Source organism: Erithacus rubecula (assembly GCF_903797595.1).
Source record: "Erithacus rubecula genome assembly, chromosome: 22".
Classification (NCBI taxonomy): domain Eukaryota; kingdom Metazoa; phylum Chordata; class Aves; order Passeriformes; family Muscicapidae; genus Erithacus; species Erithacus rubecula.
Window position 1 is genome coordinate 451,268 of NC_136674.1, and position 13,407 is coordinate 464,674.

Here is a 13,407-nt window from a genome sequence, read left to right on the forward strand (position 1 = left end):
GGTGCAGCCAGTTCAGGTGATGGTGGTGACTCCCTGATTTGATGGACAGATACTCTTGATTCTTCCCTCTCTCTCAAGTATGGAGAAGGGGTTCTAGAGGGTGCATTGCCTTTCATTTCCTTGAGAAGAAAGCTGGCTAGAATGTACACCCTGTGGAAAGAACTGCTGGCACAGCCCTGTGAGGATGGTGCAGCAGTGAGCCCTTGTTCTCATCACAGGATCAAAGAATGTTACCTGGAGCAAACATGCTTACCTAACAGGAAGGCTGTTATCTGCCAGATCCAGTTTTGCCATGACTCACTGAACTCATTTCACCTGTCTGTGCTCCCTTGCTGGCTGTGTAACACAGGAGCACGTGTGTGCTGGCAGTGTAACACACACACACACTGTGCTGGGCACTGTAACACACACACACACACTGTGCTGGGCACTGTAACACACACACTGTGCTGGGCACTGTAACACACACACACTGTGCTGGGCACTGTAACACACACACACACACTGTGCTGCCTGTGTAACACACACACACACACACACACACACACTGTGCTGCCTGTGTAACACACACACACACACACACACACTGTGCTGGGCTGTGTAACACACACACACACTGTGCTGCCTGTGTAACACACACACACACACTGTGCTGGGCTGTGTAACACACACACTCACACTGTGCTGGGCTGTGTAACACACACACACACTGCTGGGCTGTGTAACACACACACACACACTGTGCTGAGCTGTGTAACTCACACACACACTGTGCTGCCTGTGTAACACACACACACACTGTGCTGGGCTGTGTAACACACACACACACTGTGCTGCCTGTGTAACACACACACACACACACACACACACACGGTGCTGGGCTGTGTAACACACACACACACTGTGCTGCCTGTGTAACACACACACACACACACTGTGCTGAGCTGTGTAACTCACACACACACTGTGCTGCCTGTGTAACACACACTCACACTGTGCTGGGCTGTGTAACACACACACACACTGTGCTGCCTGTGTAACACACACACACACACACTGTGCTGGGCTGTGTAACACACACACACACTGTGCTGCCTGTGTAACACACACACACACACACTGTGCTGCCTGTGTAACACACACACACACAGTGCTGGGCTGTGTAACACACACACACTGTGCTGCCTGTGTAACACACACACACACACACTGTGCTGCCTGTGTAACACACACACACACACAGTGCTGGGCTGTGTAACACACACACACACTGTGCTGCCTGTGTAACACACACACACACACACACACACACTGTGCTGGGCTGTGTAACACACACACACACACTGTGCTGCCTGTGTAACACACACACACACACACTGTGCTGCCTGTGTAACACACACACACACAGTGCTGGGCTGTGTAACACACACACACTGTGCTGGGCTGTGTAACACACACACACACACTGTGCTGCCTGTGTAACACACACACACACTGTGCTGGGCTGTGTAACACACACACACACTGTGCTGCCTGTGTAACACACACACACACACACACACACACTGTGCTGGGCTGTGTAACACACACACACACACTGTGCTGCCTGTGTAACACACACACACACACACTGTGCTGGGCTGTGTAACACACACACACTGTGCTGGGCTGTGTAACACACACACACACACTGTGCTGCCTGTGTAACACACACACACACACACTGTGCTGGGCTGTGTAACACACACACACACACACACTGTGCTGGGCTGTGTAACACACACACACACACTGTGCTGCCTGTGTAACACACACACACTCACACTGTGCTGGGCTGTGTAACACACACACACACTGTGCTGGGCACTGTAACACACACACACACACTGTGCTGCCTGTGTAACACACACACACACACGGTGCTGGGCTGTGTAACACACACACACACACACTGTGCTGCCTGTGTAACACACACACACACTGTGCTGGGCTGTGTAACACACACACACTGTGCTGGGCTGTGTAACACACACACACACACTGTGCTGGGCACTGTAACACACACACACACTGTGCTGCCTGTGTAACACACACACACACTGTGCTGCCTGTGTAACACACACACTCACACTGTGCTGGGCTGTGTAACACACACACACACACTGTGCTGGGCTGTGTAACACACACACACACTGTGCTGGGCTGTGTAACACACACTCACACTGTGCTGGGCACTGTAACACACACACACTGTGCTGGGCTGTGTAACACACACACACACTGTGCTGCCTGTGTAACACACACACTCACACTGTGCTGGGCTGTGTAACACACACTCACACTGTGCTGCCTGTGTAACACACACTCACACATGCTTTTTATCAGAGTGCATTTTGTCTCCCTGTCTCTTCAACACACTGATGCCTGGTGGAAAAGCACAGGTCCATCCTGTGTAGGTCAGCTCACCTCCCTGGCTGCCAAGTGAAGCTCCCTGGATGGGCAGCAGTCAGCATGTGGCATTGGTGCCCATGGCCTGTCAGAGCCAGTGCTGTCCTGCTCTTTATCCCAAATGGCCCAGAAGGGTACAGCAGGATTGTCCATCCCTCCTTCCCTCCAGGCTGCAGTGCTGCAGCTGTGACAGGGCACACTTGGCATCCTGGGGACACGATTGTCCTGGGCTTTCTGCACTGTATACATGAGGCTCTCCATGATGGCTTTATTTTTTTAACAGTCGTGATCTGTTTTCCTTTCTAGTGCTGCTAAATCCTCAACCTTTATTTCTTTCTTCTGTTCACAAAGAGTTAGTTGTAACTAAAATGCAGCTAAAATTACTCTGCAGCTGATGCAGGGTTTCATTTAAGCACTGGAATAGCGTATTAAAGCACAATGTAAATTATCTGTAGAGACTGGAGAAGCTGTTTTTAGAAATGTCTGCCAGGTATTTATTTAGGTATTGTTGATTCTTCTTTGGGGCTTGGGAGATGAACTACTTCAAGATTTCTTGAGGGTGTTCCCCTGCTGTGTTCCAGAAGCTGAGATGGTTTTGTTGAAAGTAAATGCTTCCTTGTAAGCTATGTGTCTTCATAAAGCACTAATAAAGTGTATTGTGCTCCCTTGATTTTATCAGGCAGGAGGATCACCTTTTCATTTCTCTTAATTGATTTCAGGTTTGCATATCGAGGTCACTGGTTTCACTGATGGTCTATACTGGTTGGTGCTAAGGAGTAGTTCACATGATTTTCCTTTGCCTTTAGAGACATCACATAAAGGTGTCATCATTCTCTGGCTGAGAAAGTGGAGATCTGAGTATTGTAGCTGTTAGCAGTGAATGGTGACAGTGTGCAGGTGGGGTGAGAGTGTGTGGCAGCAGTGGCAGTGCAGGTCACTCAAGAGGGAGAGTGTCAGCTGGGGTGGGGGTCTCTGAGCCCCTGAAAGCAGCCCCAGGCAGGCTGGCTTAGCTCCCGCTTCTCTGGAGTGTATTGTGAGCTCCTCAGTTCTAGTTGTGAAGCTCTTCAGGATCCTTTGTGAACAGTGTGCTCCTAAAACACAGTTTGTTTGAGGTGCTGGTGACAGAGTGTGTGAGGACACACGTGGGACTGTTTGTGTCAGGCTGCAGTCTGAGCACAGCACTGGGAGCAGCAGGGGAAGTGTCACCAGGGGCCAGCTGCACACTGAGGGCATGGCCAGGGGCTCAGGGGCTTTGGGAAGCAGTGCCATGTCTTGGTCTGCTGTGTTAATGGTGAAGAAACAACAGTGCCAAGGGATGGAACCAAACTGCACTTTAAACTAAGATGGGAGAGAAAAGTGGGGCTTGTGCTGTTGTCAGCCAGAATTCGGAGGGAGTGAGGAAAGGGTCCTGATTTCAGAGGGCTCTCAGTCCTGCAGGCTTGTTCTGGGTCTGGAAGTGCCCGTGGCTGTGTGCTGCAGCCTCTGGTGTCAGCAGCATTTGCTGTGACTCAGAGCTTGCTTGGCTATGCTGAGCTTTGCTGGGCTCTGCTTCTGCTGACTGTTCTTATCTCCCCCTTCCTGGTTCTGCCCTGTAGAGCCAGGGACCTGCAGAAACAGAAACCAGCCTCCAGGCTCCAGCCTGCCCTTCCTCTTGGCATGAGTGTCCCCCTCCAGGGCAGCCTCAGGACTGGTAAATACCTGGAGCACTTTGCTGGTGGGAGCCTGGAGCCACTCCTGCGTATCCAGTGAGTGACACCCGGGGCTGGAGCAGCTCAGGGCGTGCAGGATAAGCTCCCAGGAGCGCTGAATGATTCAGAAAAACGCTTCAGACCATTCAGAAGTGACAGCACAGAGCTGCCTCACTGTTGCTGGAGTTAGGGATGTTCTCCAGTGAGCACACAAAGGGTTAGGATGCTTGGCTGTGCAAAGGCGCCCTCAATAAACCCTTGGTACTGACAGTGTCCCAGGGCAGAGCAGGAGCATTCAGGGGCACTGCCATCCCTTCAGCTGCTCTTGCAGCAGGGTTCTGGAGGCTTGGGCTGTGCCCTGGCTGCTGCAGCCCAGGCACGAGGGCCCTGCCTGCTGCTCCCTGGCACACTGTGACAGATGGGTGCCATTTCCAGGGCAGGCAAGAGCAAGGGATATATTTAAACACATCAGATTATTAGGTAACAAAGAGTGCCTGGTGCTGTCTACTCCTGGAGTATCGAGGCCCTAAAATAGCACCAGGCCACTGGGCAGGGTGCTGACCCTGTTGGTGTGTGCTCCCAGGACAGGATTTGCTGTTGTGTCCCATTGCTGCTGGTGCTGCTGTCACTGCCTGGTGGCATGGCCAGAACTGCCTGCTCTCACCATGTGAACCTGCTGGCAAGCAGAGTGGTGTGGGCAGGGTGGGATTCCAGGACTCCTCATGCTTGGTTCAGACCCCCTGGGGTTCTCAGGACGGGCTCATTCCCATGGTTTGTTCTGTCCTCAGTCCCCTTGGTAAGAGTGTGAAGAAGTGGAAATTACACATAATTTTGATAGCTTGTCCAAGGGATGCCCTGAGCCTTGTGTATGGGCTGCAGGAGTTCCTGTGCTGAGTGGGGCTCAAGGAATGCACCTTGCATGTGTCTGATCACCCATCCTTGAACTGTGTCTGTGACCAAACATGGGTGAGCTTCCTTCCTGTGGGAAAACAAAGAGTTTGGGGGGCTTTCTTCAAAGGGTGTCTTTGGTTTGCGTGCAGGCTGTGAGTGCAAAGCGAGCAGGAGACAGATCTTCAGCACCCTGTGCAAAGGTTTCTGCCCAAAGAGGTGGCTCAGGCCCCTCCAGTCCTTTGCTGTCCCAACAGGACAGTGGCTTTTCAGTGTTAGATTTTGGCTAAAAAAAATCCTCGAAATAAACTCTTTAGCTCAAGGGAACAACACCAAAGGCCTTGCTGGCAGGTTGTGAGCAGCCCAAGGGCTGCACCTGCTTCCAGAGACATTTTCATGAACACCTGTGAGCAGTAATACCTGCTTTAACCTGGCTTCCCTGTTCTGCCCCTTGCCCACGAGGGTTGCTGGTTGCGGGAGCTCCGCAGCAGCTCCGGCTCGCTCTGGGCTGGGCAGGTTTGGGCTGTCCTGGCCGGGTGCTCTGCTCTGCTGTGGCCCTGTCAGCCCTGGGCAGCTGCAGCTGTCCTGCCCAGCCCAGCAGGGCCCGTTCCTGGCTCCTGTGCCTGCTCTGGGCTCTGCAGTGAGCTGCTGGCAGCAGTGGGCACTGCCAGGTGTGTGCCTGGCTGCTCGGGCTGTCCCCAGGGAGCACCGTGAGTCAGCAGCTGCCTGGGCTGCCTTTCCTCACACACCCTGTGCCAGGGCCATTGCCTGGGCTCTGGCTGCCGACCAGCAGCAAAAGATCTGCAGACAAAGGGTTTTTCTTTATTAGTTATTAACGCTGCTCAGCTGAACCGCTCCGAAATTGTCGGTAGCTGAGATTTGTGTTTGCATCAGGGGATTCCTGCTGGGGCTTTTGCCATCCTCTGCGGCTTCGCTTCTTTCTTTAAGGAACTGTTGATAATACCCTGAAATGTTTTGAGAAAATACAGAGAAATGCAGCTTTAAGGCTCAGCTGCTTAAGCAACCTCCCTCCTGTTTTGGAGTCAGTCAGATCTTTTGCTCACTCACCCCCTACTTGTGCTGCAGAAGTTGAATGAAAACTTTGGGGTTGGGTCTCAGGCAGCCCTGGGAGGAGTTCAGTGTGGATGTGAACTCCTTCCTGATGTCAGAATTGCACGTGGTCCTTTTGTGAGTGCTGCAGGCTCGGAGGCTGGGGCTGCAGCCCTGGTGCTCAGTGCAGAGCCTGGTTCCTGCAGCTGTGGGTTCAGGACAGTGTTGACCTTGTTGGCTGCTTGGCCTGGCTCAGGCACTCCTAGGGGAGGTTGGGGTGTATTTGGGCTGTTGCTGCAGCTGAACTTCAAGAAATTGTGTTGGCTGAATCTGGGCTGATGTTGCTGTACAGTCACAAGTACCAAAGGGCATTCAGAATCAGGAATAAGAGTTCTCTTCCCTTTGTTGCTGTCTGTAGTTTCTGCACTCTTGAAGATCACTGGGGGGGTTGAACATAACCTGGCAATTCCAGGTGGCCATATACACACCCTTAATATCCTAAATATGCATTCTGACTTCAGTGTTTCAGTCGAGCCCAAGCTTCTCCTGGGAGGCTCTGTTGGGATGTTTCTTAGAGCTTCCCCTGAATTACCTGATATTGGTGATTATATAAGACAGAGCACTCGACTGTTCATGTCTTTCCCCTAATCCCTCCCTTGATAAAGTAAGGTTTTATTTTCCAAATGTTTGTATATTACTGTGAAGAGGTTGCTGCACCACTCTTTGTTGCAGCTCCTCGAGGGTTGTCAGGAGCAGATCTGCTGAGCCTCATGGATGGTGGGTTTGGAGATATTTGATTAAGACTGTGCAATGTCTAGATGCCAGGGCCACTGGCGCCACAGGACTTGTATAAATAAATTTTGTTCGTGCCATGTTCACGCAATTAAAGCCAGAGTGCTGGATTGCATTTGATGAGGTTTATTTTGCTAGTCGGGCCACACAGATTTCATTTACTTTGTCTGGTGTTTTAAAAACACATAGGGGCATCCACACATCAAAGCCAAGTTTAAGAGCTTGGTTAAAATCCAGAGCAGGAGAGAGGTGGCCTGATGTGTGTGTATCAGTGCAGTCCGCCGGGCTGGGATTCACTCAGGGCAGTGTAGAGCCCCGGGTATTTTAACTGGGGGCGTTTTACCCTGCCCAGCGGGGAAGCGGCACCGCTCACCGTGCGCGTTTCTCTTTCAGAGGAGAATGAGAAGCATGAGAAGCTGTGCCTGGAGAGGGAGCAGGAGCAGAAGAAGGCGGGCAAGGCCAGCGTGCCCCGGGCCAACAGCGCGCTGTGCCCCGAGGAGCCGCGCGGCGAAGTGCCGGTGCCCGTCTCGCCGCCGGGCCCGCCGCCGCTGCCGCCGCCGCCGCTGCCCGCGCCCATCTCCGTCATCCCCATCCCGGTGGTGGCCGGCTCCCCGCAGCGGGCGGCCCAGGCCGCGCTGTCGCCGCCGGCGCAGCGCCACCCGCCCCTGCTGAGCGCGGCCAGCGCCCCCAAGGACGCGCCCGCCGTCCAGCGGCCGCCGCCCGACGGGAAAGCCGGCAGCCCCCCGGCGGGCAGCCCCCAGCAGCTGCCGCAGTACGCGGCGCCCGTGCTGGCCATCTCGCAGCACCGCGTGGTGCCGCCGCTGCCGCCGCTGCAGCACCCGGCCCCGCTCGGCGCGCTCAAGCTGGCGCCCGCCGACGACATGAAGCCCATCGAGCTCAAGAAGAGAATCGGAGGGTGAGTGCGTGCGGCGGGGCCGGGCGGCGTGCGGCTCTGCAGCTCGTGCAGAGGCCTGGCAGATCAGAAATGCCTGGGGATGTTAAATGCTGAGAGCAGGGGTTTTTACCTTGGTGCTACCTCCCTCACGCCACGCTCTAAGATTCTGTGTAAGGATTTTTTTCCAGGCCAGAACTGTGTTAGGAAGCAAGTCCCAGCCCTGCCTGTCTGATCTCAAGTGGTATCTGGTGTTATGTTTGGCAAACGATCTCTGCTTGTGCTGGTCAGGGAAATCAAAGTGCACTGCTGCTTGTGGGAGCTTTCTTGAAAACTGGAATGGGATCTGGGAGATGTTGTTCTGAGGACAGAGATCACCTTACTTGCTGTTCCAGTTTCTCAGTGCTGCAAGTGCTGAAGGCCTCCTGCATGCTCAGAATCTTGCAGCTGGAAGCAGCTGAAAGGTATTTAGTCTGCCCTCACCCTTTGACAGGGCTTGTGGCTCTGATGTTGCTCCAGGTTCATGCTTGTCTGGCTGGTTCTTAAGGACTTTGGCTGGTGGAGACCCTGCCTTCTCTGTAGATGGTTGTTTCCAGACCACAGTGTCCCAGTAGGGAGTCTGGTATTACTGCTTGTGGACTGGGAGAACAAACCATTCCCTTCTTTGCAGCAATTTTACCTGTTTCCTTTGGCCCCTCAGTTTTCCTGCAGCATAAGTGGCCTGGATCTGTTCAGTCTTCCCTGCTGGCTGTGCTGTCTGGCCCTCTGGCTGTTCTGCTGGCTGCCACAGTAGGGGGATGTCTTTTGGCATTTGGAGATGGTGTGTGAGTCCTGTGGGGGCTGGAGAGATGCATAGTGGGCAGAAAAAAGTTCATAATGTCCATTGGGATAGAGCAGTCCCAAAATACATGGAAAGAAGCAGTGAAAGGAATGCAGACAGGGGTTTGTGAAGGTAAAGGCTTCAGTAAAATGCCATGTAATTCCTCTAAGGAGATTAGGATCTGCAGGAAGGGTCTGCCAGCCTGTGCACGACCAACACCCCCTGTCACTGGCGTGGTGTGGGCTCAGGGAGCTGGGGAGGAGGGTTCTGCCAGCACAGGGTACCTGGGCAAGCTGCTCAGGTTTGTCTGCCCAGGCTGTGGGCAGCGGGGTGGCTGCAGGTGCACCCACAAACTGCTGCTGTGCTGTCAGGCTCAGCTTTGCCCCAGGGAGAAAGGGGGCTGTGGTGACAGTGTGGAGCACAGCATCACCACTGCATCCCCCAGAATTGCTCCATAAGCACAGGAAAGATGTCTTTTTCAGCCTGTGAATGTTTCATGGGAAAATACTGTCAAATATTTGTGACAGTTTATTAAGTATGATTACCTCAATGTCCTGTATTTTCGGTGAAAGGCAGATAATTACTTTGCACAGTGAATGAAATATACCTGAAATCTCCACATCTGCTCATGTACCTTATCCCTTCTGTAGCTGAAAAACTGAGATAACATGTATTTGTTTGGCTTTTCCTAAAAATATTCCTCTGATTCAGAGAGTGGGTGGACTCAAACCCCAAAACCAGAATCTCGCTCTGGTTTTCCCTTGAGCAGTGACTGGAGAATTCCTGTATTGCTTCATTCCTTGTTTATCCTCAGCTGTGTTGTTTCAGGCACAGTGAGAACCCAAAGCAGTTGAAGTGTCTGCCCAATCCCATACACGTGAATGTGAAACTGCCCAAACCTTGTCCCATGGAGTGTAGGCACAGATCAGAGCCAGGGCAGAATCTGGGCTCTCTGGGTCTGTACAAGTGCTTAAAATTCATACTTTGTCTTTTCCTGTTGTTGGTAGTAGCCATGCTGCATGTATACACACACATTACACCTGTTTGTATCTTGTGTGCATTATGTGCACAGTGCTTAGTTCATCTGATGCACATGGAGTTTATCTTGAAACAGTACAGGCAGAAATATCTATTTACTCAATGTTAAACCAGTGATATCTGAACACCTCTGCTGCGTTTGCATGTTGACATACAGACACTGTTGCAGGCACAGGTGCAAGGCAGGAGTTTTCAACCTGACACTGAGCTGATCTTTGTTCTGTTTGGGTTACAGGGTTGGGACCAGGGAAGTACATAATAAATTGGAGAAGAACAGGTGCGTAGAAAGCCAGGGGTTTGGGTTTTTTAATTGTAATTCCCCTCCTTTTATTTGGCCTATTGTCTGTCAATATTTGTTTGGCTTTGGTGGGTTTTTGCTTGCTTGCTTGTTTTTAAACAGATAACCTAAATAAAATTTTTTGTGACTTTTATTGAATCTTACAGTATTGCTTGGCTTTCATATAGCTCAATTCTGCATTTCTTGCTTCCCAATATGTTCTGTCTAACTGCACCACTGCATCCCAACCACCCCAGTCCTGCAAAGCAATAACAGTGCATAGCTGTGTGACTCTCTTTTGATTTAAAACAGTAAAATACCCCAAATCAGGGGTCAGTATACAGTGTGAATACAGAATAAACATCACTTTCTGACCCAAGGCTCTTAAAAGCCTGACTAGCTAAATTGGAAGTATGGTGACAGCGAAAGCACCAGCACAGTGAGATGGGATATTTAATTTAAGGCTGCCCAGTGTTCCTGACACATCTGTGCTGGGCTGAGCTGGCTGAGCCATGAGCACGCTGTGCTGGGGGCTGCTGTGCACAGGTGTAGGTGCTTTGCTGGAATGAGGCCCATTAAGCTCTCCCCTCTGTGGAATTGCTTCCTGCTGTGTCTCCTGGCAGCTCACCACCCCTGTGCTTTCTCTAGACGTGCACATTTGAAAGAGTGCTTTGAGACCTTGAAGCGCAACATCCCCAACGTGGATGACAAGAAGACCTCAAACCTCAGCGTCCTCAGGAGTGCCTTGCGATACATCCAGGTGTGTGCAGCGCTCGTGGGGCTGGGCTGGGCAGGGCACAGGGACAGAAACCCTGCAGAGGTTCCACAGAGCATCCCCAGCAGCACTGGTGATGGCAGCGAGCGGGCAGAGACAGCCAGGCTGGGTGAGCTTCAGCTGCTCCTTCCAGGCTCAGGTGAATTTGAATATGTGTAGTTTGGGGAGGTTTTCTGTTTGCTTAACCAAAAGACAGATCTCTGTAAAGATATGACATGGATGTGCGAGTACAAGTCATTTGCTTGGAGGCAAGGAAAGCCTGGAATCTGAGGCTGCTGCGTGAAGCTGTAGGTGGCTGGGGCACCACCAGGAGTGAATCTGGGAAAAAACACGGGTAAAAATCAGTTGTGTTTCTAGCTGGAGGGAAATAAGTGTTAGTGGTTGTTTGTTTAATGTTTGTGAAAGTGTGATTGGTAGCACAAAAGAAGTTGTTGTAGATGTCCCCTGTGAATGTGAAATCAGTAGTATGTGATGCAATTAAAATTAATCTGAAATCTGGAAGAGTTGCTGCATTTATAGTACAAATAGAGAGTCTTTGGTCAGAGCAAATTCTGACTGTACCCAGCCACTCTGTGTTGCTCCAAAAAGTGTTTTTGGGTGGTGGTGTTGCATCACAGTGTAATGGGCCTTAGAGAAGATCTGAACCTTTCTTTGGATTTCGGAAGGCTGATGTTGTAGTTTGTGGGGGAACCTCTGTGATGGCCAGTCTGCGGTGTGCAGTCCTGGGCTGGGACTGGCCAGCTGGCTTCCATGGCTGTCTGTGGGTCAGTGTGCACTCCAGGACTGGCTGTCCATGCCTGTCCATCCCTGTCCATCCCTGTCCGTGCCTGTCCGTGCTCTCCATGCCTGTCCGTGCCGTCCGTGCCTGTCTGCGCTCTCCATCCCAGTCCATCCCTGTCCATCCCTGTCCATGCCGTCGGCCAGCCGGGCTGCAGCCGGACACGCCCCTGGCGTGGCAGAGAAGGTCACGGTGACCTCGGGCCGTAGCAGCGGCCACCCCACGTGCACAGGGAGCACATGGTGAGCACAGGGGCTGGCTGGTGTGGCAGGGTGCAGCTGGGCTGGCTGGTGTGGCAGAGTTCCCTGGGCAGCCGGGCTGGCTGGTGTGGCAGGGTGCAGCCGGGGCTGGCTGGTGTGGCAGAGTTCCCTGGGCAGCCGGGCTGGCTCTGTGCTGGGCTGGCTCTGTCACTCCCCAGCGCCTGCTCCTCCTCCTCCTCCTCCTCCTCCTCCTCCTCCTCCTCGCTGGCAGCTGCTCGGGGACTGTCCCACATCCTGCCAGAGCCGGGCGGCTGCGACTCAGTCACAGGATTTGCTTGTGCTGAAAACATGAGTGCTGCACATTTCCCTGAAAAAAAACGAGATTATTATAGACCTGATTTGAAATTTCAGCACTCAGAAACAAAGATTGTCTTTAAATTTTTTTTTTTTATTGCAGCTTGAATTTTGGTTTGATCTGTTTCAACAAAACATCTCTCAGTGTGGGGATGGACACCGATCATGTGCCAGGCTCAGTGTTTCCCTTGAAAAGAGAGCAGGGCAATTGTACAAAAGAGATTTAAAAGTAAAAGCTCTTACTCTCAGATAGCAAAGTAGTTTTTCACTAAAGGGGAAAAAAGCCCAAAAAACTCAAACCCAAATGAGCCTCCAGGGGAGGAGCAGGGTGCTGCCAAAGCTCTGTGCAGCGGCCGTTCTGCTCCTGCAGGCACTGTGACAGGGCATTGATTGTTGCAGCCTCCCTTCCTACAAAATCCTTCCTTCCCCCCTTCCCAGCTGGAACTTCTTAGAAACAGGCTGTTTGTTCCTTGGCTGGATTTAAATATTTGTATCTGCATCAAATCAGATAAGTTAGAAAGTTAAATTCCAAACTTCCCATAGAGCTGTCATGTTAATTTATCCTTGGACCTGGGCTTGTGCTCTGCAACAGTAAATTAGAATTTGCAATTAAGCACACTGTTGCACAAAGGAAATGGGGCCCAGCGCAGCTGGAAGTTAATAATCCCTTTAGCTGGTGATTCAGCTGGAGGCAGTGTGGGCTGCTGTGCCGTGCTGGGAGGGTGTCCCGGTGGGTCCAGACCCAGCACACACCTCCAGCCAGGGCTGTTTGTTACACAAGCCACCTCAGCCCTGTTCTTCACTTCCCTGCCTGCAGAACCTCAGAGGAAACCTGGAGACCTCCGGCAAGTTTGTAAGGTGCATGGAGCCATGTGGAAAAAAATAGAGAATGAAATGCTGTTTGCTGTGCGAGAGCAGAGCCCTGTCCCTGGCTCTGTGACAGGGCAGTGTCCCCAGGCAGGGACAGGCCTGTCCCCCAGCACCCTGTGTCCTGCAGGGCAGTGTCCCCCTGAACCCCTGTGGCTCTGCCCGTGCCAGGAAGGGGCAGTGGGGACCATGGCCCGTGTCAGACATGGCTCATGGCCCGTGCAGCTGAGCTGGCTCTGATCTCTCTGAAGGATTCCTTCCCCCTAGGAGATGGAATCATCTTCTTTACAAGCCACTCTGTGTTCTCAAACTGTGCCTGTCACTGTGGCACCTGAGCACCCTCCAGTTTCAGGGGGTGTTTTCTATTGTACTGTCAGTGTCAGATGGCATCCAGGTGATTGCTCAGCAGGTGACACTGGGACAGCTGGCACACAGCCCAGCCCGGCAGTCTTGGGGTGTGCTGCAGGTCCTGCTCCTTGGCCAGTTTCCCCAGTACAGTTGAAACGCTGACTAAATAACAATGTGCTTTCAAAAGCTGAG

At 52.3% G+C, this 13,407-nt stretch overlaps 1 protein-coding gene across 1 annotated transcript in view; it reads left to right on the forward strand.

Annotated features, from left to right (window-relative positions):
* MNT (MAX network transcriptional repressor) overlaps positions 1 to 13,407 on the forward strand; it is a 28,837-nt gene that overhangs the window by 3,024 nt on the left and 12,406 nt on the right. Inside the window, exons 2-4 of the mRNA XM_079324684.1 lie at positions 7,260 to 7,782; positions 9,852 to 9,893; positions 10,542 to 10,653. Of these exons, the coding sequence (XP_079180810.1) occupies positions 7,260 to 7,782; positions 9,852 to 9,893; positions 10,542 to 10,653 (677 nt within the window). The remainder of the gene's footprint in view (positions 1 to 7,259; positions 7,783 to 9,851; positions 9,894 to 10,541; positions 10,654 to 13,407) is intronic.